General features: G+C 46.3%; 2 protein-coding genes across 2 annotated transcripts; both read right to left on the reverse strand.

The window, feature by feature from the left end:
- Nucleotides 1–9,168: 9,168 nt before the first annotated feature.
- On the reverse strand, nt 9,169–11,410 carry LOC311233732 (uncharacterized protein). Its single transcript, XM_084320732.1, has 4 exons — nt 10,658–11,410; nt 10,475–10,534; nt 10,202–10,273; nt 9,169–9,493 (listed from the first exon to the last, which is right to left on the reverse strand). The coding sequence occupies exons 1-4, from the start codon at nt 11,325–11,327 to the stop codon at nt 9,291–9,293; spliced, it is 1,005 nt and encodes a 334-aa protein (XP_084176858.1). The 5' UTR covers nt 11,328–11,410; the 3' UTR covers nt 9,169–9,290.
- LOC311233528 (uncharacterized protein) lies at nt 11,341–13,229 on the reverse strand (the record flags this gene model as incomplete). The annotated part of the gene is made up of 3 exons (XM_084320494.1): nt 13,003–13,229; nt 11,439–12,515; nt 11,341–11,379 (listed from the first exon to the last, which is right to left on the reverse strand). Exons 2-3 carry the CDS (start codon nt 12,510–12,512, stop codon nt 11,341–11,343), a joined length of 1,113 nt encoding a protein of 370 aa, XP_084176620.1. The 5' UTR covers nt 12,513–12,515; nt 13,003–13,229.
- Between the last annotated feature and the right edge of the window lie 14,524 nt (nt 13,230–27,753).

Raw genomic sequence — 27,753 nt, forward strand, 5'->3', positions numbered from 1 at the left:
GCAGCCCTACACAGTATCCTCACAATTCTTATGAAACTTAGAATCCCCTTGAAAGCATAATACCATAGAAACGGGGAACAACAGAGGGAGAGGACTGTTTTGTCCACAAACTTCAATAGCGCTTAATCTAAAACTCCCAACTATTCATTTATACGGCATTGTTAAGATAGCGATACGCAGGCAATGCTTTGAGGCATTGCAGATAAGAGAACCGACCATACAGTATTTTTCATTATATTTGGTTTTAAAGCCCATTATATTATATAATTTGTCCCACTTGCCATAGTATATCCCTCTCCCCACGGAAGGAAATATCACCACCTCTGTGTCCTCAAAGAAAATGGTTCATCATCTTTATTGCCACGGAATGAAAACTCTGTTTGAACAGTATAAATCCAGTGAAGCGAGGGACAATAAGAGGCAATATCTTTGAATACTGAGGTGTTGATAGATTTGAGACGTTTTATTTTACTCCAACGGGCCTGATTCAAAACTCACACCCCTCAATTAATAACAAACCCTGCAGGAACCTGCCAGGAAGTCAACTTTTCAGGAAGAAAGCTGGTTAATCTTCCCACCAGGGTCCATTCGTTTGACATTCTCTGTGGTTTCTGCTTAATTCAGCGTTCAGGGTCATGCAAATAAGATACAATTGAAGATATATTGTTTCTATGGCACAATTAAAGATTAAACTGGACTTGAAGAAGTCTTTATTCGTTGCACACATTGCAACGTAGTCATGCAGCCACACACATGTGCTGTGCCACACATAGGAACACACACATGTGCCACACATAGGAACACATACATGTGCTGTGCCACACATAGGAACACACACATGTGCTGTGCCACACATAGGAACACACACATGTGCTGTGCCACACATAGGAACACACACATGTGCTGTGCCACACATAGGAACACACACATGTGGTGTGCCACACATAGGAACACACACATGTGCTGTGCCACACATAGGAACACACACATGTGCTGTGCCACACATAGGAACACACACATGTGCTGTGCCACACATAGGAACACACACATGTGCTGTGCCACACATAGGAACACACACATGCGCTGTGCGACACATAGGAACACACACATGTGGTGTGCCACACATAGGAACACACACATGTGGTGTGCGACACATAGGAACACACACATGTGGTGTGCCACACATAGGAACACACACATGTGCTGTGCCACACATAGGAACACACACACATACATGCATTTTGTTTTGGGTCGCTGATTCAATTTCGTCCCTGCGCTTAACCTATCCTGTCGTCCTTACCCCCCCGAGGGCAGCCGGGAGCAGACGTGGGTTTTAGTGTGGAGACCGAGGGCAGCCGGGAGCAGACGTGGGTTGTAGTGTGGAGACCGAGGACCGTGCTCCTGTCCGTCTTTGACAGCGTTAGCGATCTGTTCTGCATGATTTTCCCATTGGGGTTCATCTCTTGTTCTGGAGGGGAAACCCTTGCGAGCACCGGGGGGAGAACATGCCAACTCCACACAGAGAGGTGCGAGCACCGGGGGGAGAACATGCCAACTCCACACAGAGAGGCGCGAGCACCGGGGGGAGAACATGCCAACTCCACACAGAGAGGTGCGAGCACCGGGGGGAGAACATGCCAACTCCACACAGGGAACGCCGATCAGTATTATTGATTAGCAATAGAGTGTGTGTTCCGGTAGCCAATGTCAGTAGTCTATCACGTTAGGTTATAAAACAATGTCCAATCCAGCTGTAATTTGGGGTAATATGATCGCCGGCAGCATTTCCTCACCAGTCATCGGATTCTGGTAGATCGATATGCACATTGGCTAATCATAAATCCCATTATTCCACGCTGAAAAAAACGTTCGGCAAGCTTATCAAAGATGGAGTATGTTCGGCTGGAATCAAGGCTCTATGATCCGCCCATAGGACTGTGAAAGCATTTTTTTTTTATCCCATCAATGATACTGCAGTGGAGCGATGGCGCCCCTAAGCGGATCTGGCCGGTACTGCATGTTTCGAAAATCAAATATGTGGAAAGATCCTGCTAGTGGATCGGGTAACTAATAACCTAATATTCCTGAAGTCCACCAATCCGAAACTATACTTTTAAAGTCCATATCACCAAGTTGCCTGCATTACAGTAAAAGCTGTTCACATGTAAAGGGTTTTTATAAACTCATCTTAATTCTGTGCTCAATAGTTTAATTGTATTACTATTTTACACATCATCCAATAACATTTTCCAGGATAACTGTTCTATTTCCATGTAAGTGTTCACTTTTGCTCAGTTTCCATGACTTTTCCATAGCTGGAAAATGAAAAGATTCATTCCATGTTTTCCAGGTACCGTGGGAACCCTGAGTCCCTATAAGACAAGGTATTGCCATTTCGTCATCTACATCAATTCATGGTGCTGTAAGTAACACAACAAGGATGCAATGTCCCGGATGGCATCACTGGTGAGAGATCCTACAATGTTATATTTTTTCAGAAAGTAATTTTGACTCAATCCCATATTTATCTTCAACAAAATAACTTAAAGATCGGATGTTCACATGCATTTCACCAGAGGGGCAAGTAGAGGGTCGATTAGTATACCCCGTGCAAAATCCAAAAGCATGAAAATAACGTAATATATAGGGCTATCTGGGCACAAGCGAAACACAAGGTATAGCTAGCTTTAAGAATAAGTTGAGATCTCACTTACAGAGAGCCAATGAATATGAAAGTGATAATGTAGAGCCATGTAAAAATGTTGTTAGCTTGATGGGTTCTGTTATCATTTGATTGTGTGTTTCTTTGGTCTGTGTGACGCATATGTCTTAATTTTGTCATGTTGTAAAAACAAAAATCGGACGCCAGGAACACTAGCTGGTGTCTTTGCGTTAGCTAATGGGGATCCTTGTCAATAAACAATAAACAATGTTATTCTCCTTCAATGGGTGTTTCCAGGGAGATAGCTCACCTGCCCAGCAGAGCCTGGGCCTCGCTCAGCTGTCTCCCCAGCTCCGCGTTCTCCTGCCGCATGCTCTGAAGGTGCCCCAGCCTCCTCTGCCCATGCTCCTCCAGGGCAGAGAGCTCTCCCAGCACCTCCTCCATCTCGTCGCTCAGCGTTCTCAGATGCTCCGCAGACTCCTCCCTCTCTCGCTCCAGAAGCACAGACAGGGAATTTGCATGTGCCTGCAAACATTGAGAAACCATGATTGTGTCAATAATCACCACATCGAGTCTCAGGGCTATTAGGCGTGTTTGAGATCGATTGATTTCGGCTCGCCTCGAAAGTAGACAAGAGTAGACGACCGCAGCCGGGGGAGGAGTCAGAATGTCGAACACTTCAGATTTGACGACAGCCTGTTCGCCTAGTAGATATCGCGTTCACGTTACCACACACATACCTGTCCAGCTCATTATAATGCAAGGGCCGTGTGCAAAATTAGATTTGATTCAAATGTATTGTCGTCACACAGCACACTTATATACCTATAGTGGAATAGACTGTATTAATATACCATATTTCATACCATCTTGTTGCACGCTCCTGCCCACCGCAGCGCGCGCATACACACACAGCTCAATAATTCTGTTTTGCATCAATATATTATATATATATACTGTATATTGAGGCAAAACAGAACTATATATACAGTATATATTGAGGCAAAACTGAATTATTCAGCAGACGCTTTATCATGTAAGATGTAACATAACTAGGGGTGTAACGATGCATCGATTAATCGAAATGCATTGATTCTAATGTGTTCGATTCGAATATGTTATAATCGAAATTTTTTATTTTTATGTTTTTTTTGTGTGTATTGTTTTTATTGACCTATAGTCTATTCATGCTGAGTGAATCAGTTCCCCCAGCCACATTTGTGTATTCACATTTTTTTGGGGAATTACCGTAATTCCTCTAATAGTAACCTGTATTCTATTAAAATCCGGGTCTCTATTAATATCCGGGTGCGCTGTTGAGTTATTATAATTATAAGCCGGCCTCCTAATACAAACCGGGTTACTAATATACGCGTGAGCGCACCTCTCCTTACTTCCGTATGGAACACGGGTCGCGCGCAGCACGTAACACAACAACAACAGAGCTGAAAGCAGCTGACGGTAAAAGAGCACGTAACTGGCTAACGTTATGAGAGCTAACGTTGATACCCACAGCACCCGGAGCTGCTAACTGGCTAACGCTACGAGAGCCAACGTTGATACCCACAGCACCCGGAGCTGCTAACTGGCTAACGCTACGAGAGCCAACGTTGATACCCACAGCACCCGGAGCTGCTAACTGGCTAACGTTATGAGAGCTAACGTTGATACCCACAGCACCCGGAGCTGCTAACTGGCTAACGTTATGAGAGCTAACGTTGATACCCACAGCACCCGGAGCTGCTAACTGGCTAACGCCATGAGAGCTAACGTTGATACCCACAGCACCCGGAGCTGCTAACTGGCTAATGCCATGAGAGCTAACGTTGATACCCACAGCACCCGGAGCTGCTAACTGGCTAACGCCATGAGAGCTAACGTTGATACCCACAGCACCCGGAGCTGCTAACTGGCTAACGTTATGAGAGCTAACGTTGATACCCACAGCACCCGGAGCTGCTAACTGGCTAACGTTATGAGAGCTAACGTTGATACCCACAGCACCCGGAGCTGCTAACTGGCTAACGTTATGAGAGCTAACGTTGCTACCCACAGCACCCGGAGCTGCTAACTGGCTAACGCTATGAGAGCTAACGTTGATACCCACAGCACCCGGAGCTGCTAACTGGCTAACGTTATGAGAGCTAACGTTGATACCCACAGCACCCGGAGCTGCTAACTGGCTAACGTTATGAGAGCCAACGTTGCTACCCACAGCACCCGGAGCTGCTAACTGGCTAACGCCATGAGAGCTAACGTTGATACCCACAGCACCCGGAGCTGCTAACTGGCTAACGCCATGAGAGCTAACGTTGATACCCACAGCACCCGGAGCTGCTAACTGGCTAACGCTACGAGAGCCAACGTTGATACCCACAGCACCCGGAGCTGCTAACTGGCTAACGCCATGAGAGCTAACGTTGCTACCCACAGCACCCGAAGCTGCTAACTGGCTAACACTACGAGAGCTAACGTTGATACCCACAGCACCCGGAGCTGCTAACTGGCTAACGTTATGAGAGCTAACGTTGATACCCACAGCACCCGGAGCTGCTAACTGGCTAACGTTATGAGAGCCAACGTTGATACCCACAGCACCCGGAGCTGCTAACTGGCTAACGTTATGAGAGCTAACGTTGATACCCACAGCACCCGGAGCTGCTAAGTGGCTAACGTTATGAGAGCTAACGTTGATACCCACAGCACCCGGAGCTGCTAACTGGCTAACGTTATGAGAGCTAACGTTGATACCCACAGCACCCGGAGCTGCTAACTGGCTAACGTTATGAGAGCCAACGTTGATACCCACAGCACCCGGAGCTGCTAACTGGCTAACGCTATGAGAGCTAACGTTGATACCCACAGCACCCGGAGCTGCTAACTGGCTAACACTACGAGAGCTAACGTTGATACCCACAGCACCCGGAGCTGCTAACTGGCTAACGCTACGAGAGCCAACGTTGATACCCACAGCACCCGGAGCTGCTAACTGGCTAACGTTATGAGAGCTAACGTTGATACCCACAGCACCCGGAGCTGCTAACTGGCTAACGCCATGAGAGCTAACGTTGATACCCACAGCACCCGGAGCTGCTAACTGGCTAACGCCATGAGAGCTAACGTTGATACCCACAGCACCCGGAGCTGCTAACTGGCTAACGTTATGAGAGCTAACGTTGATACCCACAGCACCCGGAGCTGCTAACTGGCTAACGTTATGAGAGCTAACGTTGATACCCACAGCACCCGGAGCTGCTAAGTGGCTAACGTTATGAGAGCTAACGTTGATACCCACAGCACCCGGAGCTGCTAACTGGCTAACGCCATGAGAGCTAACGTTGATACCCACAGCACCCGTAGCTGCTAACTGGCTAACGTTATGAGAGCTAACGTTGATACCCACAGCACCCGGAGCTGCTAACTGGCTAACGCTATGAGAGCTAACGTTGATACCCACAGCACCCGGAGCTGCTAACTGGCTAACGTTATGAGAGCTAACGTTGATACCCACAGCACCCGGAGCTGCTAACTGGCTAACGTTATGAGAGCTAACGTTGATACCCACAGCACCCGGAGCTGCTAACTGGCTAACGTTATGAGAGCTAACGTTGATACCCACAGCACCCGGAGCTGCTAACTGGCTAACGCCATGAGAGCTAACGTTGATACCCACAGCACCCGGAGCTGCTAACTGGCTAACGCCATGAGAGCTAACGTTGATACCCACAGCACCCGGAGCTGCTAACTGGCTAACGTTATGAGAGCTAACGTTGATACCCACAGCACCCGGAGCTGCTAACTGGCTAACGTTATGAGAGCTAACGTTGATACCCACAGCACCCGGAGCTGCTAACTGGCTAACGTTATGAGAGCTAACGTTGCTACCCACAGCACCCGGAGCTGCTAACTGGCTAACGCTATGAGAGCTAACGTTGATACCCACAGCACCCGGAGCTGCTAACTGGCTAACGTTATGAGAGCTAACGTTGATACCCACAGCACCCGGAGCTGCTAACTGGCTAACGTTATGAGAGCCAACGTTGCTACCCACAGCACCCGGAGCTGCTAACTGGCTAACGCCATGAGAGCTAACGTTGATACCCACAGCACCCGGAGCTGCTAACTGGCTAACGTCATGAGAGCTAACGTTGATACCCACAGCACCCGGAGCTGCTAACTGGCTAACGCCATGAGAGCTAACGTTGCTACCCACAGCACCCGGAGCTGCTAACTGGCTAACGCTATGAGAGCTAACGTTGATACCCACAGCACCCGGAGCTGCTAACTGGCTAACGCTATGAGAGCTAACGGTGATACCCACAGCACCCGGAGCTGCTAACTGGCTAACGTTATGAGAGCTAACGTTGCTACCCACAGCACCCGGAGCTGCTAACTGGCTAACGTTATGAGAGATAACGTTGCTACCCACAGCACCCGGAGCTGCTAACTGGCTAACGTTATGAGAGCTAACGTTGATACCCACAGCACCCGGAGCTGCTAACTGGCTAACGCCATGAGAGCTAACGTTGATACCCACAGCACCCGGAGCTGCTAACTGGCTAACGTTATGAGAGCTAACGTTGATACCCACAGCACCTGGAGCTGCTAACTGGCTAACGCCATGAGAGCTAACGTTGCTACCCACAGCACCCGGAGCTGCTAACTGGCTAACGTTATGAGAGCTAACGTTGATACCCACAGCACCCGGAGCTGCTAACTGGCTAACGCCATGAGAGCTAACGTTGATACCCACAGCACCCGGAGCTGCTAACTGGCTAACGTTATGAGAGCTAACGTTGATACCCACAGCACCCGGAGCTGCTAACGCTACGAGAGCTAACGTTGCCACCCACAGCACCCGGAGCTGCTAACTGGCTAACGTTATGAGAGCTAACGTTGATACCCACAGCACCCGGAGCTGCTAACTGGCTAACGTTATGAGAGCCAACGTTGATACCCACAGCACCCGGAGCTGCCAACTGGCCAACGTTATGAGAGCTAAAGCTAACGTTGATATCCACAGCACCCGGAGCTGCTAACTGGCTAATGCCATGAGAGCTAACGTTGATACCCACAGCACCCGGAGCTGCTAACTGGCTAACGCCATGATAGCTAACGTTGATACCCACAGTACCCGGAGCTGCTAAGGTAAAGTTACTTGATTTCACTTTGAAAACGTTGAAATGACCAGTGACTACCTGTAATTGCACTGTTTACTATTTCATACAGTACTTGGTTTCAATAAATGAACCCAGTACATTTTACTGGGTTCAAACTGACACAAAATGTTGATTTATTCATTATGATCTGTTTGAAAATTAGAAATATAGGCCTCTCTCTTATACAGGCCTCCTCCTAATACAAGCCTGGTACCCGCTACAGTTGAAACAAATACAAGCTGGGGTTACTATTAGAGGAATTATGGTAACTGATAGAAATCGATCGTGGTCAAATGAAGAGATTTCATGATGCATTGAATCGTTGCCCGAATCGAATCGTTACACCCCTAAATATAACCATATTATAATTTCGAGAGCGCACTGATAATGTTTGGCCAGCTAATTATATTTTGGATTTTGTGTGGGGGGTATAATGAGAACAGGTAGAAAATGAAATACTATAACACGCATTCACACAAATTGATGTGAATCAAGTCTTCATTTATTATTATTATTATTATTATTATTATTATTATTATTATTATTATTATTATTATTATTATTATTATTATTATTATCATCTGGAGTCGCAAATCGCTTTCACGCTGTAGCACGCATGTGTGTGTGTGCGGGATACAGTATCAGCTCAGCTGCTGCATCGTTAATGAACTATAGATTTATATGGAATTCGTTAATCTAGCGATTGGGTTAACTGAGAGCCAGACGGCTTAGTGAAGTACTGTACATGGAGCGGTAACGTCACAGTGCCCAAGTGCGTCCACCTTTTTATAGGATTCTATCACATTTGCATAACAATAGCGAATATTACGTACCTTGCGCCGTTTTCATTGGAGTTTTTTACAAAACAACGCTGTTTTATTTGTCCTATATATGCGGATATCATTTAAAAACTTACATTTTACCATTTTAGTTCCCTTTAGACAACAAACATAATGCTAATGATGCACTTTAATTATGATAATTAGGTGGCCATTCACGGTCACTGTACTGAGGTGACGTGAGGGCGCATTCATAGTTTAACGCTCCTGTGTTCAGATCGCATTTTCATCAACTTTTACCGACCTGCTGACCTGTGAACTGTGAAAAAAGGTCTTGGAAAATGGAGTTCTTTTGTTTGAACCTGTTTTCATCCTTTAAAATCAATGCTGCCATCTACTGTCAGCTGGAAGGTAGTGTCGTTTGTCTACCATCTCATCTCAGGAGCAAACAACATCCCCATTTTATTTGTCTAACAAACAAAATATTAATCACAATCACTTGTCACATTAACATTTGTGAGTACATGTGTTTTCAACAAAAATATGACAAATTTAACACAACAGCCAGCACTTCATAAAATTTTATAAACATTATATAAAAAATACAATAAACATAACTTAGAACAATAACTATTTACAGCACACCATACATATTTATAAATTTTTTCATTCGCTCACTCATTCATACACTCATTCATCCAAACACCAGTAACACCAGAAACTAGCATCTTCGTCCTCCTCCTCCTCCCACTGGACACACATGGTGTGGAACCATTTGTGACAGTTGTCACACTGGACCCACGACACCAAACCCTCAGAGTCCACAGGGGGGTTCGCCTTTTTACACCGGCCACACCGCCAGATCCCCAGCTTCTGCCTCTTGGTGGTGTGACCTGCAGTTAAAAAGAAATTTATTATTATGACGCTGCTTGATTACAATATACCAAGGTCCAATAATAAGTAAGGGATAATGTATAGCTACGAGGTCATTGTCGCAAAATAATTGACCGACACGGAGTTTAAAATACCGAGGCGCAGCGCTGAGGTGTTTTAAACGTCAGTGAAGGTCAATTATTTTGCGACAATGATCGAGTAAAGCTATACATTATCCCGCTTATTACATGGCTAACTTACTAACAATATACCTAATTCATCGACAAGACTAGATCAAATGAAGACGCAGTTGTTCTGTGGCTCTGTCAGCCCAAATAAAGTGATTATTATTATCGGCAGCCGGCAGGTCTCTGGTCTGATTGCATGACTGAGTGCAGCTGTGCATATGCTGAGCAGCACTGATACAGTGTTGTAGTGGGCTTGATTGCGAACAGCTGCGCACAGCGGTCATTATTGTCCCACAGCGGTCATTATTGTGTGATAACGGACCTCTGACACGGGCTATTGACCAATCACAAGCAAGCATTTCGGCGAATGTGAAAACGCCATGTAATAAATATGAATAACTATCTATATAGTACTTTTCACACATGGACCACAGTTCAAAGTGCCCCACAGCAATTTGTATAAAATCAGCAAATTTTTTACAAAATAAATAACAATTCATAAGTTTGCCCTGACAAACTCAAAAAACATAAGTAACATGCCGATGGGTGTCGTGGGTCTGGCGTGGGAGGAGGAGGATGTCGATGCTCCTGTTGGTCCAGGAATACAGGAGGCTGCAGACACAAAAAGGGAGCACCACTCAAAAAAATTATTTTGTTTGGTTTGGTAAATATTGCGCTATGAACAGTCTATCAGTGTACTGTGTGTGTGTGTAGGCCGTAGGGGCAGGTACAATAAGAGTTTTTCTTCCTGTTCCTTTTGGCCATGGACATTTGTAGATCGTGTTTTTTTCACAGTTGTTTGAAAAAGCTTACGGTGGGAGGGAGAGGAAGTTGGCTGGGACACCCGGTGGGACTGCGGTGGGACTGCCGGCTCTGAGAAAATGGTTAAGAAACAATAAAACATGATTATTTATTCATAAAAAAATTTATACTTTTTTGCTAACTGAGAATGTTGTCTCCCAAATAACTGTTAAAAGAAAACAAATAAATAAATACCATCCATTATGGCTGTTGGGGAGGAAGAGGTGGAGGGGTGGTGATCTTCCCCTCTCAAAGCAGGCAGGCGAGTGCTGGTGTGGAGGCTAGAGGCGGGCAGCAGACTGTGGGAGGCAGAAGAGGGGGGCATGGAGGCTGAGGGACCGGCGATGGAAAGACCGGAGCTGGTGGTGGGAGCGGCCCCGGGGGACACTCCTCTTCTGCGGCTGGGGAGAGAGCCACCACGCGGGGTACGGGAGGAGGTTGTGGGAGTCCTTAAAGTTTCAGCCCGCTGCCGCTGTCGGTCTGCCCTGGCCAGAGCTCCTGCCTCGGCGCGGGCGGCGCGGTCCTCTGTCTCATCGATGGCATCCGTCATCTCCTGGGCGGTGAGCAGGCGGGCCTTGGTGGTGTTCCTCCTGACCTTTCCAGATCTTCTTGTGAACTCTATCTGGGCCAGGAGTTGTCCCAGGTCCGCTGTGATCCTCCCTGCTGTTACAAGGGGGTGGTTGAGGTAGGGGTTGGGGGGTGAGTCCTGGACTAGAGCACGGGGGCTGGGTGGGGGGCTGGGAGGGGGGCTAGGAGCACGGGGGCTGGGTGGGGGGCTAGGAGCACGGGGGCTGGGTGGGGGGCTGGGCTGGGGGGTAACAGCAGGGTTGGCACCAGGAGATGCAGGGGGAGGGGCAGACGGCATGACCCTCGACCAATCAATAGCCGCAGGGTCCAGAGGGTAGAGGCCACACCTCCTGAAGCCAGCCACCACCACCCTCCGATCTTTCTGCCTCTGGTAGGTGTCTATGAACACCCTTGAAAACTCCTTTTTAGAAATCATGAAGGAGTGGCTAACTGCCGACAGATCTCCCACAAGCCCGGAGAAATCTGCCTTCAAGGGTGCAAAGAAACTCACATCCAGAGGCTGAAGGATGTGAGAGGTGTGTGGCGGTAGGCACAGGAGAATGACCCTCTCCCTCTGTGCCGTCCGGACCAGCTCTGGATCCAGGTGGGACTGGTGACCGTCCATCACAAGCAGCAGCGGGCGCTCCTCCGTGGCATACTTCAGGAAGTGGTCGGTGAACCACTTCCTAAAAAGCTCTGAGTCAATGTACCCCGCTGGCGACTTCCCGTAGAGGGCATTGGGGACTCCCTCCCTATTGTAGGGCCCTCCTGGGTAGCCCCCCTTATAAATAATAAAAGGGGGGACGTCCTCCCCAGCCGCGTTGAGGCAGGCCAGGACCGTGATGTGTTCCCTGGTTCCCTGGGCCTGCCTGTAGGCGTGCTTCGTCCCACGGGGCACAACGACCTTCCTCCGGTTGGAGTCCATCTGAAACCCCGTCTCGTCACAGTTGTAAATATGACGGGGTTTCTCCCTCAGCCCGTGCTCCTCCATGGTGCTGGTGAGGAGCTTGAAGTATTCTTCTATGGCCCCCCTCTTAGCGCAGGCTGCCCTCCCACGGTCAATGGTGTCCGGGATCCGGATCGTGAGGCGATGGTGTTGCCTCTCCCTAAAATTGATCCACCACCCCTGGCCAAGGGATGTTTTTAGGTTCCCTGGGTGACGGAGGTTATAGATGGCCAGGGCGTGGGCCAGGACCTGCGACCTCGTCAGCGGAAACCCATAACTGGCAGAGTACAAGCAGTACTCCACCAGGGAACTCTCATCTTCAGGGGTCAGATAGGTGCCCCGGCCGATGTTGCAGGCCAGAGACACCTTTCCGCTGAGTCGGTCGATCAGGCTGGACTTAGGGACCTCGAACAACGTGGCTGCCCGCCTCGCACTCCACCTGCCTGCTCTGACCTCTGCAATGGCCTGATCCATGGCCTCCTGGGTCCACAGACGCACCTTCCTCTCCCTCTTCCGCATTTGCCGGATATTAGGCATGCTCTGCAAACACACAAAAATATTTTAAACAAGAAAGTAAAATAATATGAACTTTATTATTATTGTACGACTGACGAGTTTATTTTATTTGATTTATTTAGCACATTATTAAAAAAAAACAGTGCTAGGAGGGAACTTATGTGAGTGATTTATGATGAAATTAAATTAGATTTGAATTGTTTTTTTGAATATGGATAAGGAGGTTGTTGACCTCAATGATGAATTTAGTTTATTGCTATGGTTTGTTGGATATGAGTGAAATTCTGATGAAAAGATGCAGAACAATGGAAGGTATCAAGAACATCTTGCCTTTTGTTAATGAACTTGAATATGAATGAGCATGAAACCAAAATGATTATGCTGAAATATTACCAGACATGCAAACACACACACAACCTTACCTTCACCCAGTTCAGCATGGCAGCCTCACACACACACACACACACCTCCATTCACCTGTAGAGAAACAAACAAGCACACACAAACCTACCGTGTCTGCTGTCTGACTTTGTCACTGCTTCAGATGTTTTTTTATACAGAGATTGAGAGAGAGAGAGAGAGAGAGAAAACCAGTTCATTATTTTCCCCGCGAAAATTATTGTTCTCCCTTCGATTATTTTCGCGCAACCTCAGTTCATCACTCGTTCAGACAAACTTAGATCTCTTATTAAGATTACAAATGTACAACACATTTCGTCGGACAAAACACTGGCTATATATGCTAGCAACATAACCAAACAATCTGACTTCATCTTGGGGCGAGTGGGAGTTCGTGTTTAAGGAACAGGAAGCTACTTTTACTTGGAAATCAGCGTCGCCCCGAACACATTCGAACAATTATAACGTTGCAGTGGTACAAACGTTCACATCTAGTAGTCTTTAGATGACTAAATATAGATGAATACTCATGAAATTTGATATATATACTCTAAAATAAGTATGATTTCATATCACCTACCTTTCGACGTGAAAATCTGGTGGGGCTGTGAGGAAAGATCCAGAATGCCGCGCAAGATGGGGCGTGACCGAAGTTGGGTTTGGGCGTTCCCAGATAAAGAGGGTGACCGGGATTGGTTTACGTTCCGTTAATGCTCAGATTGCTCATTGAGTCATGTATGTCAAAAGTATGCATAATATTGTGTTAATTACACTACAAGAGATATGTAATGTTAATTACCTGAAATTATTCCGTTTTTTGGGGGGGGGGGGGAACCCTGCATATATCGGTATCGGTTGATATCGGTATCGGAAATTAAGAGTTGGACAATATCGGTATAGGTAAAAAAGCCAATATCGAGCATCCCTAAATGTAAGCCATGTGTGCAGTTTAACCTTTTCTTTCTCCACTGCACCAGTAAGGGCACCAAAGGCCTGTTGGAGTTGCAGCTGAGCCTTCCTCTCATCCCTCTTGACCTCCTGCAAGGAGCTCAGTTCTGCCTTCAGCCCCTCCACTCTCCTCTGGCCCTCCTCCTGGATCCTGCCTGAGACCAAGTGGGGAATACATACACATAATTAGGTTCGGGTTCCGCTCGGCTAGCCGCTTCTGTTTTGGAACAGAGTTCGAGTTAATGAAAATACCCGGATAAGTTAAGCTCATGTATGCAATCTTTTTCCCACATCTCTTTTCTGTAACTAGAAAAAAAAGTCGATAAGGGAGAAGATTGAAAGAATTCAGTAGATTAAATGCTTTCAAACCACAATTTAGAAATCCAGATCAAAACATAAAAAGGTTAATTCACGAAGAAAAAACAATGCAGATTTATTTTGCACATAATCTCACAGATCCAAAAACTCGAAACATTAATTTAGTTTGACAGTTATTGAGTTAAGTTTGAATATGGCCACCGGTGATGTTATAAAGATGCCGTTGAATCCACGAAATTATGTAGATGAAAAAAATAGCAATACCATGTACACAACACTTGGATTCAATGTCCCCCAATTACATCACTGGTAGCCATATTCAAACTACTTTACTCTCAATAACTGTCAAAACTAAATTAATGTGTGCAAAACGGTTTAGAGTTTTTTGATGTGTGCGAGATTCTGTGCAAAATAAAATCAGCATTGATTTTTGGTGAAGTGCCCCTTTAACATCCGTTGCAAAAAAACGCAAATCGTTATCTGGGCGTACTTCTGTCTTCCTCCAGGAAGCTGCATCTGGCTCCGAGGTGGGCCACTCTCTCGTCCAGCTCCCGCTCCGTCCTCCTCGACGCCTCCCTCAGCCTGGCCATCTCCGCCTCCTGCCGTCCTGCTGTACTCTGGTAGGCCTCCGCCTCCCGGTTGGCCCGCGTCACCTGCGCCTCCGTCTCACCCAGTGTCTTCTGGGAAGACTCCAGCTCCAGCTCACGACTCTGCAGCGTCCTCTCAGTCTCTCATAAGGTGTCTCGACAGGCCCGCAGCTCTTGTTGACATCCATCGTCCTCCTTCTGCTTGAGATCACGCTGTGAGCTGTACAGCTCAGCGGTGTGCGGCTCTAGTGCTCCCTCTAGTGGACTGCAGAAGAATAGCAAATGTAGGAATGTCTGAGCTCTAACCACCAAGGGTGTCTTACTCTTAACCTATGCAGACAGACCCTCAGCTGCACCTTGTGTATACAGTTTACTTTACTCAATAGTATATTCAGATTACATTTATTTATTGTATTGTTATATATATTAGAACTGATACAGACCATCATCTGCACTTTTGTTTACATTGTCAGATTTCCCAAGGGGATCAATAAAGGAATAACTTAAAAATGACATGAATGTCATGCGAGTGGACATCTCCATCTGGCTGTGAGGTAATAGGGCTCTTGCTTACCCCAGTCTCTCCTGCTGAGAGTCTGCCATGCTCTTCTCTCGCAGCTTCAATCGCAGATCCTACAGACAAAAGTGTTAAAGCATTCATGAGGCAAAATCAAAAGGAGTCTCATCCGGTGGAAAAAGTCCAACTCAAAAAGAAGATGGCAGTAGAAAATGTAGCCCTTCAAAGATTGTTCAAAGGGGGACATATATTTTAGTCCTTTTCAACAAGTTAATATAGGTCTTTGAGGTCCCCTAAACATGTCTTCAGAAAACATTCTAGCTGCCTCTATACCTCTCCGTTTCTGTCCTCAACTGCGTTTGGGTCAGCAGATAGAAACATGTCATTGGGCACTAGTTACGCTAATATTTTCATCATTGTTTGCATCATTGTTTACAATGAACGGTGGGGCTAATCGAAAGGACTGGACACGGACACGTTAAACAGCAATCAATTAATTTAATATAACAGTCCGGTTCTGTGTTTGTTTGTGTCTGTAGATTGTTGGTGAACAACTAACTAGGTTAGTCCTTTCGATTAGCCCCACCATTCATTGTAAACAATGATGCATGTAGTTACTGTGTGTTGTGCCACCGGTTAATTCGCGATTTTTTATTGGTTTGTCATGACAAACCAATTACATAATCCAACATATGTGTAAAGAAACAACATATTCCAGTTAACGGTATATTTTTTTAATGATTCGTTACGGCGTAATCAATACTTCCATTTGTATAAATTGCGTTAAGCGGAGTTTAGTATTCCTGCCTGGCTGAGGAGCTTGTCGCGGCTCATGCGCATGCTCGGCCAATCAGAGCAACGCGGAAGGGCATGTTGGCTGCCGAAAGTATTCACGCCGCCGGGCTTGTGGCAGGCAACATGAATGACCACAAGGTGGCGAGATACAACGTAAGGAGGGCAGTAATAGAAGCAAAAAGGCGCTACAGGGATAAAGTTGAACTTCAATATGAACAGGCTGACTCTAGAGCTATGTGGCAGGGCCTCAGAACGATGACAGATTACAAAGGCACCTCCATCAAGCTGAACAGTGACATCTCCTTAGCAAATGATCTCAATACCTTCAATGCGAGGTTTGAGGCTGGGAATAACAGCACCAGCCTACAAACCACTGCAATAGAGGGGGGGGGGGGGGGCGCTGCTGATGGAGATTCAGTGTTCAGGATAACAGAACATGAGGTGAGGAGGACCTTTAAGAAAGTGAATATCAGGAAGGCAGCAGGACCCCCTGCAATTTGCATACCGCCCCAACAGGTCCACGGAGGACGCCATAGCCCATGTGCTGCACACAGCAGCATCACACCTCTACAAGAGGCAGGGGAACTATGTGAGAATGCTATTCATCGACTACAGCTCAGCATTCAATACCATAGTCCCCTCCAAACTCATAGCCAAGCTCAGGGACCTGGGCTTGAACTATGACCTCTGCCAGTGGGTCTTGGACTTCCTGACGGGCAGACCCCAGGTGGTGAGAGCAGGCAACTGCACCTCCTCATCCATCACTCTCAACATAGGGGCCCCCCAGGGCTGTGTTCTGAGTCCCCTCCTCTACTCCCTGTACACACATGACTGCGTGGCACAGCGGAACAACAACACAGTCATCAAATTTGCTGACGACACAGTAGTGGTGGGCCTGATCTCTGCAAACGACGAGAGGGCCTACCTGGAGGAGGTTAAGGTTCTAGCGGGATGGTGTCAAGAGAACTGCCTCTCCCTGAACAAAACAAAGGAGATGATTGTGGACTTTAGGAGGTCGGGGGGACTACAGCCCCCTCAGCATCGATGGGGCACCGGTTGAGAGAGTGAACAGTTTTAAGTACCTCGGAGCCCACATATCCGAGGACTTGACATGGACCACACACATTGACAGTGTTATCAAGAAGGCACGACAATGCCTCTACTTCCTTAGGCGCTTAAGGAAGTTCAACGTGATTCAGAAGATCCTCAAGAACTTCTACTCATGCACAATAGAGAGCATCCTGACTGGCAATATCACCTCCTGGTTTGGGAATAGCACTGCACAAGACCGTAGCAGACTACAGAGAGTGGCCCGTTCAGCCGCACGCACAATTGGAGGGGGGCTTCCCACTCTCAAAGGCTTTTACAACAAGCGGTGCATGGGCAAGGCGAAGAGAATAATCAAAGACTCCAGCCACCCAAACAACTGCCTCTTTGAACTGCTGCAGTCAGGCAAGCGATACCAGAAGGAGCTTCTATCCCCAGGCCATCAGGATGCTCAATGAACAATGATTGAACAATGAACAATCGTAACAACCATCAAATGCACTCACAGCACACACATCCACATGCACACACTCACTTTAAACAAACAACTCACTGCTGCACCCACTTTAGAACACCTAAACACACTTTATATTTATTGGCAAAGAATTTGCACTACAACCCATACCTCATTACACCTTACTGTAAATTGTACCTAAATTGTACCTCATCCCATTTCTGCATTGTACTGTATAGTATATAGTATATTGTATTGTATTGTATGTATGTCCAGTGATGGTTACACTGTAATGTCATGTCGAGAGAAAAAAACAGACTCAGAAAGCTGGTTGATTACCAGGGCAATTCTCATCAGAATTCCGCTCTCGCTGCATCGCTCTGTAGGTTATTAAACCGAGTGGTATTGGACCATTCTGAGAAGTCAATATCATCTTCCGTTGCACATACAAACACACAAAGTACTAGAGCCCAGTCTGCAATAAGCAAGTAGTAGAGGGATTTTATTCACCTCAGGAAACACACGGCCCGTAATTAATCTCCACCGTTTTTTAATCTGATCTCCCCCCTTCTCGCTCTCTCTGTCGCACATGCTTAATCTTTAGTGTTATTGGATCACAATCTATCCCATAATATTCACGTGTCAGCAGCACTAGAATTCCCTGGGTTCCAATACAGGATAATTAGACCACTTCTCTTTCAAATATGATTCACATGGAGTGAACTACTTCAGGGTGAAAGGTACATTCTGTATAGTCTATTGTCTGGAGCCTGGCATTCACACTTCTCTTTCATATATGCATGTGTCTATGTATGTATTTATGTTTATATGATATTCTGAGAAGAACCTTCAGGATTTTACCCTCAAATGGAACTTCCATTCAGAGGCTGTAGCTAGTTTCTAGGGGACTTCATGGAAGACTTCTACCAGATTTCTACCTCCTCATACTGTACTTGTCATCGGTACTTGTGCGCTCTCTCTCTCTCTTTTTTTTTGTATCTACTTTTTCTCCCCCTTTTTCTGTGATTTTTCTCCCATCCCAATTTCCTCTCGTGCCAATTCTCCCTCCCCTGTCCTGATCGTTGCTTGCATGTGCCCCCCACTGGCCGGTCGTAGGGAGGATAGAAGCCCATCACATGTCCCCTCCGATACATGTGGAGGCAGCCAGTGACTTCTTTTCACCTTCTTTTCGCGGACTCTCATTGGCGAGGTGTAACGTGTGGGAGGCTCACACTGCCCCCGCCATTTCCTGTCTTTGCTGTGCAGGCGCCCTGACCGACCTGTAGGAGTAGCTGTTTACAACTACCAGACTACCACCCATCGACTCCCCTCCCGCTGACTCTGCCAATTGAGTCAGTATGACGGCCGGCCCAAGCTGGAGGCAACGCTGACAGCCGGATTCGATACCGGTGTCTCTTGCGTTGGTGACGAGCGCAGTGTCCGCTGCGCCACCCAGCCGCTCTCTCTCTCTCTTTATTATTAATTTTCCCACTAAACTATGAACTGTCTGCACAATCATAAAGTGAAAAGAATATTTATTTTATTATTTACAGAAGGGCGTTTTTGCACCCGTCGGCGGAGAACAAAAGGATTTAGAATGTCTCAGAAATGCTCAAGAAGTCGCGCTTTTCAGAAATCTGTAAAAATTTAAAAATGACAATTTCGAGTGCTTTGACATGTAATCTATATGTCTCCTTACTTGCTAAACGTAATACGACTTGTAAATACGTTTGATTCTTGCTAGATGGTATGATTGTAATTATCTCCGCTTGCCATGAAAACTACAGCGCGTCACAAAATGCACATGCACGCACGCGCGCACACACAAGAACGGCGTGTGCGCTGTGAATAGGTGTTAGACCCCGCAGAGGCGTGAGACTGAGAGGTATCAGAGCCTACCCCCCCCATCCAAATTCTAACCAACAGATTGGCTTTTCATAATATGTATGAATTATCTCTTGCAATAATATCCACAGGACTCGACTTTTTGCAGTCGTTGTGTTTATGTGTGTCACGAACACACACGCCAACGTTCTCCTGCGTGACATTCGCGGACATTCTCTCAGATAAAGGGAAAAAAAACTTACACTTTTCTGCTTTTTGGGTCATTTCATAATAGCAGCGTGGACCAGCTCTGTAACAACGCATATCGAGCTGCTTCTATGTTAAAAAGTAGTCTAACATGCTCTGCAAACCTCACCACCAGTGTATATAATATACCCACGTCGCGCTAAATCTCTCTCAATTCAAATGGGCTTTATTGACATGGGAAACATACGTTTACATTGCCAAAGCCAAACAAAACAATTCGAAACTGGCCTCTGTAAATGTCCTAACCCAACCCCCTCCAATGTACAGTAAATGCCCAAGTATGGTTTCGTCAATATTCCAATGTACAGTTTTGCTTCAATCGCTACAATTGACAGAGTGCTCAGTGGAAATTAAATGTGCATGAAACAATTGTAGTACAGTTGACAAATGAGTAGCCATTTGACTGGAACAGAGTGAAGGAGATCCGCCACCCAGTATGCACAAGTAAAACATTTATGTGTTCTATGCATACTCTGTTACTTTGTGTAGTGCCATGCAGTACACTTACATGACAGTTCATACTGTACAATATGTTGTCCAAAATGCATTATGTTTCACAGGAAAAGTTTAGTTTTTATCTCTCTCTCTTCTGGGATAAAGCGTGTACCAGGGAACCGCTGCACACATTATACGTTGATGAGGCGGGTTTCAATCTGGCAAAAGGTAGACGGCGTGGAAGAAATCACATTGGACAGAGAGCAACCATTGATGTCCCAGACCAACAAGGAGGGAATATTACAATGTGTACAGTGTGTACAGTAATGTGTAACTGTAGATTTCAAATGGCTGTGCAAATAGTGTATAATGCTGTCTTGAGCATTTTCAGGTAGTGTCACCAAGATCTGACTTTTTTGCATTGGAAAACACTTACAGAGTGATCTGTCATAATGAAAACATGACAAAGCCATTTGACTATCTTGTTCATAAACAATGGTGTCAGGACTTTTCATTTTGATGACACTGACACTTTCATTGACATGAATACTTGCTTTTGAATACTCCTCGTCCAATCAACAGTCATCTCCCGCCTCGACTACTGCAACGCACTGCTCGCTGGCCTCCCGGCCACCGCCACCAAGCCTCTTCAACTCATTCAAAATGCAGCGGCCCGCCTGATCTCAAACCTACCGAAGTCGGCCCATGTCACCCCACTTCTTAGGGACCTGCACTGGCTCCCCATTGCTGCACGTATCCGCTTCAAGGCCCTCGACCTGGCATATCGCGCGGCGAAGGGAACCGCTCCCGCCTACCTCCGGTCAATGGTCTCTAACTACACACCCTCAAGACCCCTACGCTCTGCATCTTCTGGCCGCCTCAGACCTACTCCTATCCGAGCTCCGAGAGGGTCATCAAAGAGAAGCCGCCTAGTCTCAGTCCTTGCCCCACAATGGTGGAATGACCTGCCCACCCCAGTTAGGACAGCCGAAACCCGTCCAATCTTTCGCCGTCGACTAAAGACGCACTTCTTCAACCATTATCTGAAAAAAAAAAAAAAAACCTAACTAACCTTACTGTCATGTCCTAATAAACTAACCTACACTGAACCCTGAACCCTGAACGTCAGCAAAACAAAAGAGATGATTGTGGACTTCAGGAGGTCGGGGGTCAAGGACTACAGCCCCCTCAGCATCGACGGGGCACCGGTTGAGAGAGTGAACAGTTTCAAGTACCTCGGAGCACACATATCCGAGGACTTGACATGGACCACACACATTGACAGTGTTGTGAAGAAGGCACGACAACGCCTCTACTTCCTCAGGCGCCTAAGGAAGTTCCAAGTCAGTCAGAAGATCCTTAGGAACTTCTACTCATGTACAATAGAGAGCATCCTGACCGGCAACATCACCTCCTGGTTTGGGAATAGCACTGCACAAGACCGTAGCAGACTACAAAGAGTGACACGTTCAGCCGAACGCACAATTGGAGGGGGGCTTCCCACCCTCCAGAACATTTACAACAAGCGGTGCAAGGGGAAGGCTAAGAGAATTATTAAGGACTCGAGCCACCCGAACAACTGCCTCTTTGAACTGCTGCGGTCAGGCAAGCGATACCGGAGTCTTAAGGCGAGCACAGAAAGACTCAGAAGAAGCTTCTATCCCCAGGCCATCAGGCTGCTAAACGAACAATAATCGTTAAACGAACAATAATCACTATGCAACAACCATCAAATGCACACAGCACACACACCCACACGCACACACTCACTCAAACAAACAACACACTGCAGCACCCACTCTCCACACTTTAGATCACACAAACACACTTACACTTTATATTTATTGATAAAGGATTTGCACTACAACTCGTACACCTACTGTGAATTGTACCTAAATTGCACCTTGTCCCATTTCTCCATTTCTGCCTTGCACTATATAGTATTGTATATTAGTACACTGCACAGTATTGTATATTGTATGGTAACTACGTCTATTCTGCATCGAACATTGTACATATGTCTAAACTGAACACTGTGACCTCATTTTTTTACTTCTAATTTTACTATGTTATTTTATTTCATACTTATCTTGTCTTGCACAGTCTCTGGAGCGCAACAGTAAGAAGCATTTTGTACAAAAGTATTCTGTACTTCTGTATGACAACTATTAAAGAAACTTGAAACTTGAACTGTAAAGTGGTCTGCACACGGCGGGCAACAGACGTCGCCTGGCGATGTGATCGCCTGTCGCTCAATGACAATCGCTTAGCCCCCCACACCAGAGGCGACCGTTCTCAGGTATAATAAACTATGTGTCGCTCTGTTTAGCTGGGGGTGTTTCCCCCCGGGAGATATAGGAGGACGGACCGCCGGGACCGGAGTCCCGGACGTTACGTTAGGTTGTTGTGAAGCGGGTTAGCGGGTAGCTGTGTTGTGCAGTACGAGAGAGTATTAACCTGTAAAACCCATATTGAGCTGGAATTAAACCACCATATACGAATACAACCTCTCCTCATTCTTCCTGACATACTGCATGCCTGATCGCTACGATACGTTCATTACCAACGATTGGACAAGTATTGTTATGCAGCTGCTGAGAGAGTGTTTTTTTCACGGAAGACGCAAACTGTTTTGTTCTCAACCATAATTTTCTTTGGACAATAAACCTTACAAACTACATCAGCTGCAGCCTGGACATTAAACTCTGTCAACATCCACAACTTCTTTTGTTACCCGAGTATAAAAACATCTAGTAGGTGCATCGTGGCGCATTGTTCATTTATTAGTTAATGACAAGCGGCCACTACAGCGGCTCAAACTAACGTTATTTATTTAAATTGTTCCCGTTAATAATAATGAACATAACAAGTAGCATGGTAATAATAGGTAGGTTATTGATCAATGAATGTATTGAATGATACATTAATGGTGTACAAATGATACTTTACTTTATATTTATTGATGAAGGATTGCACTACAACTCGTACACCTTACTGTAAATTGTACCTAAATTGTACCTCATCCCATTTCTGCTTTGCACTATATAGTATTGTACATTAGTACACTGCATAGTATTGTATATTATATGGTAACTCAGTTACGTCTATTCTGCATCGAACATTGTACATATGTCTATACTGAACACTGGGACCTCATTTTCTACTTCTAATTTACATGCTATACTATGTTATTTGATACTATCTTGTCTAGCACAGTCTCTGGAGCATAACAGTAAGAAGCATTTTGTATGAAAGTATTCTGTACTTCTGTATGACAACTATTAAAGAAACTTGAAACTTGAACATGATACACCAGTAGAACTTCTGTAGAAGTCATGTTATTTCCTCATTGTCCTGCTGTGTCGCCTCAAAAAATAGGATCGAGGCGATATTTAGCGAGGCGACAGAAATAGCTGCGCGACCATCGCTTCAGAATCTCCTGCCGTGTGGGTTCTCTCATTCATAACAATGAAGGCGATACAATTCTGTCTGTCGGCTCGCTAAAAAAATCGCTCGCCTGGCTAAAATCGCTCGCCGTGTGGGGACCCCTTAACACACAACACTTTGATGAACATTGTTACTCAGCTGATAGAGTTGTACCCTTCCTGATGACTTGTCGTACAGAACTTGTCAGCTAAATGACTAAATGTAAATGTAAAAAGAAGGAACTATCCATTTTGAGCAAGTGACACGCTTTTGCAGGTTATCAACAGTACAAACAGTTTGTACTAATTGTTTTGAGAAATGCACTAACTGTTGTGCAAACGTAAATAGTGATGTGAGAAATGCACCAAAGTGACTGAGAAAAACTGTAATTAATAATATAATTATTATAAATGTCTCTCTGTCTATATCTCTTTCTTTCTTTCTTTCTTTCTTTCTTTCTCTCTCTATTACTATACTATTATATATCTATATATATATCTAAATATCTAAACCTCTGTCTATCTAGTGTGTGTATACATGGCATCAAATCAAAGTGTGTGTTGCTGTAGGCCTGCAGGGGTGGTAGTGCAATACACGTAGTACGCTCAGCTGAGCGCACCACTCTCTGGAGGGCCTTCCTGTCCTGGGCCGTGCTGTTTCCATACCAGGCAGTGATGTTTCCAGTCAGAATGCTCTCTACAGCGCCGGAATAGAAGGAGTGGAGTATCTTCCCCGATACTCTGAACTTCCTTAGCTAGGCGTGCCAGTACATCAACCTCCTCCCGATAGGCTTTCTCGTCATTGTTAGAGATCAGCCCCACCACCAGTAAATATTGCAGTGTCAAATTAACACTATTCCCGAGTGTATTTGTTCCCATTTGGCAAGATTTACTGTGTACTATAGCTACTGTCCATCAATATCTTCCTTTTGAATGAAATAGGTTCAGGAGAGATGTAGGGGAGAGGGAGAGAGAGCAAGACACACCAGGGCTGTACGCTAAGCTTTTTCACTAGGGGCACACTTGCCCCTAAATTCTCATTTAGGGGCAAGTGTGCCCCTAGTGAAAAAGCTTACACACTTGCCCCTAAATTCTCATTTAGGGGCAAGTGTGCCCCTAGTGAAAAAGCTTAGCGTACAGCCCTGGTGTGTCTTGCTCTCTCTCCCAAAAAATATTTTTTAGGGGCAAATTTTTTAATAACAATTTTAACATTATTTATATCGATTGTTTTTGATTAAATTTTATTTTTATTTTATATAATTTTTTTTTAATAAAATATATATATTATATAATCATACTTGTAGTTGTATTATCTGCGAGACATCGCCACCACGCAACAAGTCTAAATGCTCGCTATATGCAACCAGCTCCACTGTCTGTGTGTACTCGAGTAGCCTCCAGCTACGGCCAGGATTCCCCGGAGCTGCAGTTGGACCCTATACTGTAGCCTCCAGCTACGGCCAGGATTCTCCGGCGCTGCAGCTGGACCCTATTGACTATATTCAGCGTGCCCTCAGCTCGAATACGCATCGACTCAGTGTTATAAGACATTGATATCAGGAGCTATCTGAACTTACCGATTGGATTACTCACTGGATCAGCTTTCCGAACCGCAACAATGGCCTGTGGAGATTCTCAGGAAAATGGGACCAGATCCCGACCCCAGGAACAAAGGAACCAGACGGCGTGGGAAGAGAGCTGGGATCCGTAACAGGCTGAGATCCAGACGACACCGAAGGCCATTACCCAGTATATTGCTAGCCAATGTACAATCAATTGACAATAAACTGGACGATATCCGAGCAAGGATTCAATACCAAAGGGACGTTAGAGACTGCAACGTTCTCTGCTTCACCGAAACGTGGCTGACGCCGGACGTCCCAGACCACGCGATCCAACCGGCCGAACACTTCTTCATCCACCGCAAAGACAGATCAGCAGAATCCGGCAAACAACGTGGAGGAGGTATCGCCTTCATGTTTAACAACAATTGGAGCGATCCAACTAACGTGAAGGAATTATCCAACCACTGCTGCCCAGACCTGGAATATATAACCATCAAGTGTCGTCCTTTCTTCCTCCCGAGGGAGTTAACGGCGATCGTCCTGATCGGAGTGTATATTCCATCGCAAGCCAGTAACAACGTCGCGCTCTCCAGACTCCACGACGAGGTAAATAGAATACAAGCGGCGAACGTTAACGCCGCCATTTTAGTGCTGGGTGATTTCAATAGCGCCAATCTGAGAAAGGTATTACCTGACTTCTATCAGCATGTGACTTGCAACACCAGAGGCGGTAACATCCTAGATCACTGTTACACGCAATTTAAGGGTGGCTACAAGGCTCATTCTGATAGTGGCTTTGGTAAATCAGATCACGCGTCCATTTTCCTTTCACCAAAGTACAAACAGAGAATCAAAAGCACTCCTGTAGTCTCGCGAGAGGTGCAGAAATGGGATCTGACGTCAGAGGAGACGCTCCAGGCTGCGTTTGACTGCACAGACTGGAACGTGTTCCGCGACACAGATAACATTAATGTCTACACGGAGACAGTGCTGGACTATGTTTGTACTTTGGTGGGAGAAACAATCCCCACTACCAAAATGAGAGTTTACCCAAATCAAAAACCCTGGGTAGACAAATCCGTCCGTGAAGCTCTGAGAGAGCGCACCAAAGCATACAACGACGGCCTAGTGGCAGGCAACATGAATGACCACAAGGTGGCGCGATACAACGTAAGGAGGACAGTGACAGAGGCCAAACGGCGCTACAGGGATAAAATTGAACTCCAGTTTGAACAAGCTGACTCTAGAGCTATGTGGCAGGGGCTCAAAACGATGACAGACTACAAAGGCGCCTCCCTCAAACTGAACAGTGACATCTCCTTAGCAAATGACCTCAATACCTTCTATGCGAGGTTTGATGCTGGTAATAACAACACCAGCCCACAAGGATCAACATGGACCCCCTGCAATTTGCATACCGCCCCAACAGGTCCACGGAGGACGCCATAGCCCATGTGCTGCACACAGCAGCATCACACCTGGACAAGAGGCAGGGGAACTATGTGAGAATGCTATTCATCGACTACAGCTCGGCATTCAATACCATAGTCCCCTCCATACTCATAGCCAAGCTCAGGGACCTGGGCTTGAACTATGACCTCTGCCAGTGGGTCTTGGACTTCCTGACCGGCAGACCCCAGGTGGTGAGAGCAGGCAACTGCACCTCCTCATCCATCACCCTCAACATAGGGGCCCCCCAGGGCTGTGTTCTGAGTCCCCTCCTCTACTCCCTGTACACACACGACTGTGTGGCTCAGCGGAGTAGCAATACAATCATCAAATTTGCTGACGACACAATGGTGGTGGGCCTGATCTCTGCCAACGACGAGAGGGCCTACCTGGAAGAGGTCAAGGTCCTGGCGGGATGGTGCCAGGAAAACAGCCTCTCCCTGAACGTCAGCAAAACAAAGGAGATGATTGTGGACTTCAGGAGGTCGGGGGTCAAGGACTACAGCCCCCTCAGCATCGACGGGGCACCGGTTGAGAGAGTCAACAGCTTTAAGTACCTCGGAGCCTACATATCCGAGGACTTGACATGGACCACACACATTGACAGTGTTGTGAAGAAGGCACGACAACGCCTCTACTTCCTCAGGCGCCTAAGGAAGTTCCAAGTCAGTCAGAAGATCCTTAAGAACTTCTACTCATGTACAATAGAGAGCATCTTGACTGGCAACATCACCTCCTGGTTTGGGAATAGCACTGCACAAGACCGAAGCAGACTACAAAGAGTGACACGTTCAGCCGAACGCACAATTGGAGGGGGGCTCCCCACCCTCCAGAACATTTACAACAAGCGTTGCAAGGGCAAGGCTAAGAGAATCATTAAAGACTCCAGTCACCCGAACAACTGCCTCTTTGAACTGCTGCGGTCAGGCAAGCGATACCGGAGTCTCAAGGCGAGCACAGAAAGACTCAGAAGAAGCTTCTATCCCCAGGCCATCAGACTGCTAAACGAACAATGAACACTACACAACAACAACCACCAAACGCACATAGCACACACATCCACACGCACACACTCACTTTAAACAGACACACTGTAGCACCCACTCCACACACTTTATAGCACACACCCACTTTAAACAAACACACTGTAGCACCCACTCCCCACACTTTATATTTATTGATGAAGGATTGCACTACAACTCGTACACCTTACTGTAAATTGTACCTAAATT

The sequence above is a fragment of the Notolepis coatsorum genome (genome assembly GCF_963971535.1).
Source record: "Notolepis coatsorum genome assembly, chromosome: 8".
Classification (NCBI taxonomy): domain Eukaryota; kingdom Metazoa; phylum Chordata; class Actinopteri; order Aulopiformes; family Paralepididae; genus Notolepis; species Notolepis coatsorum.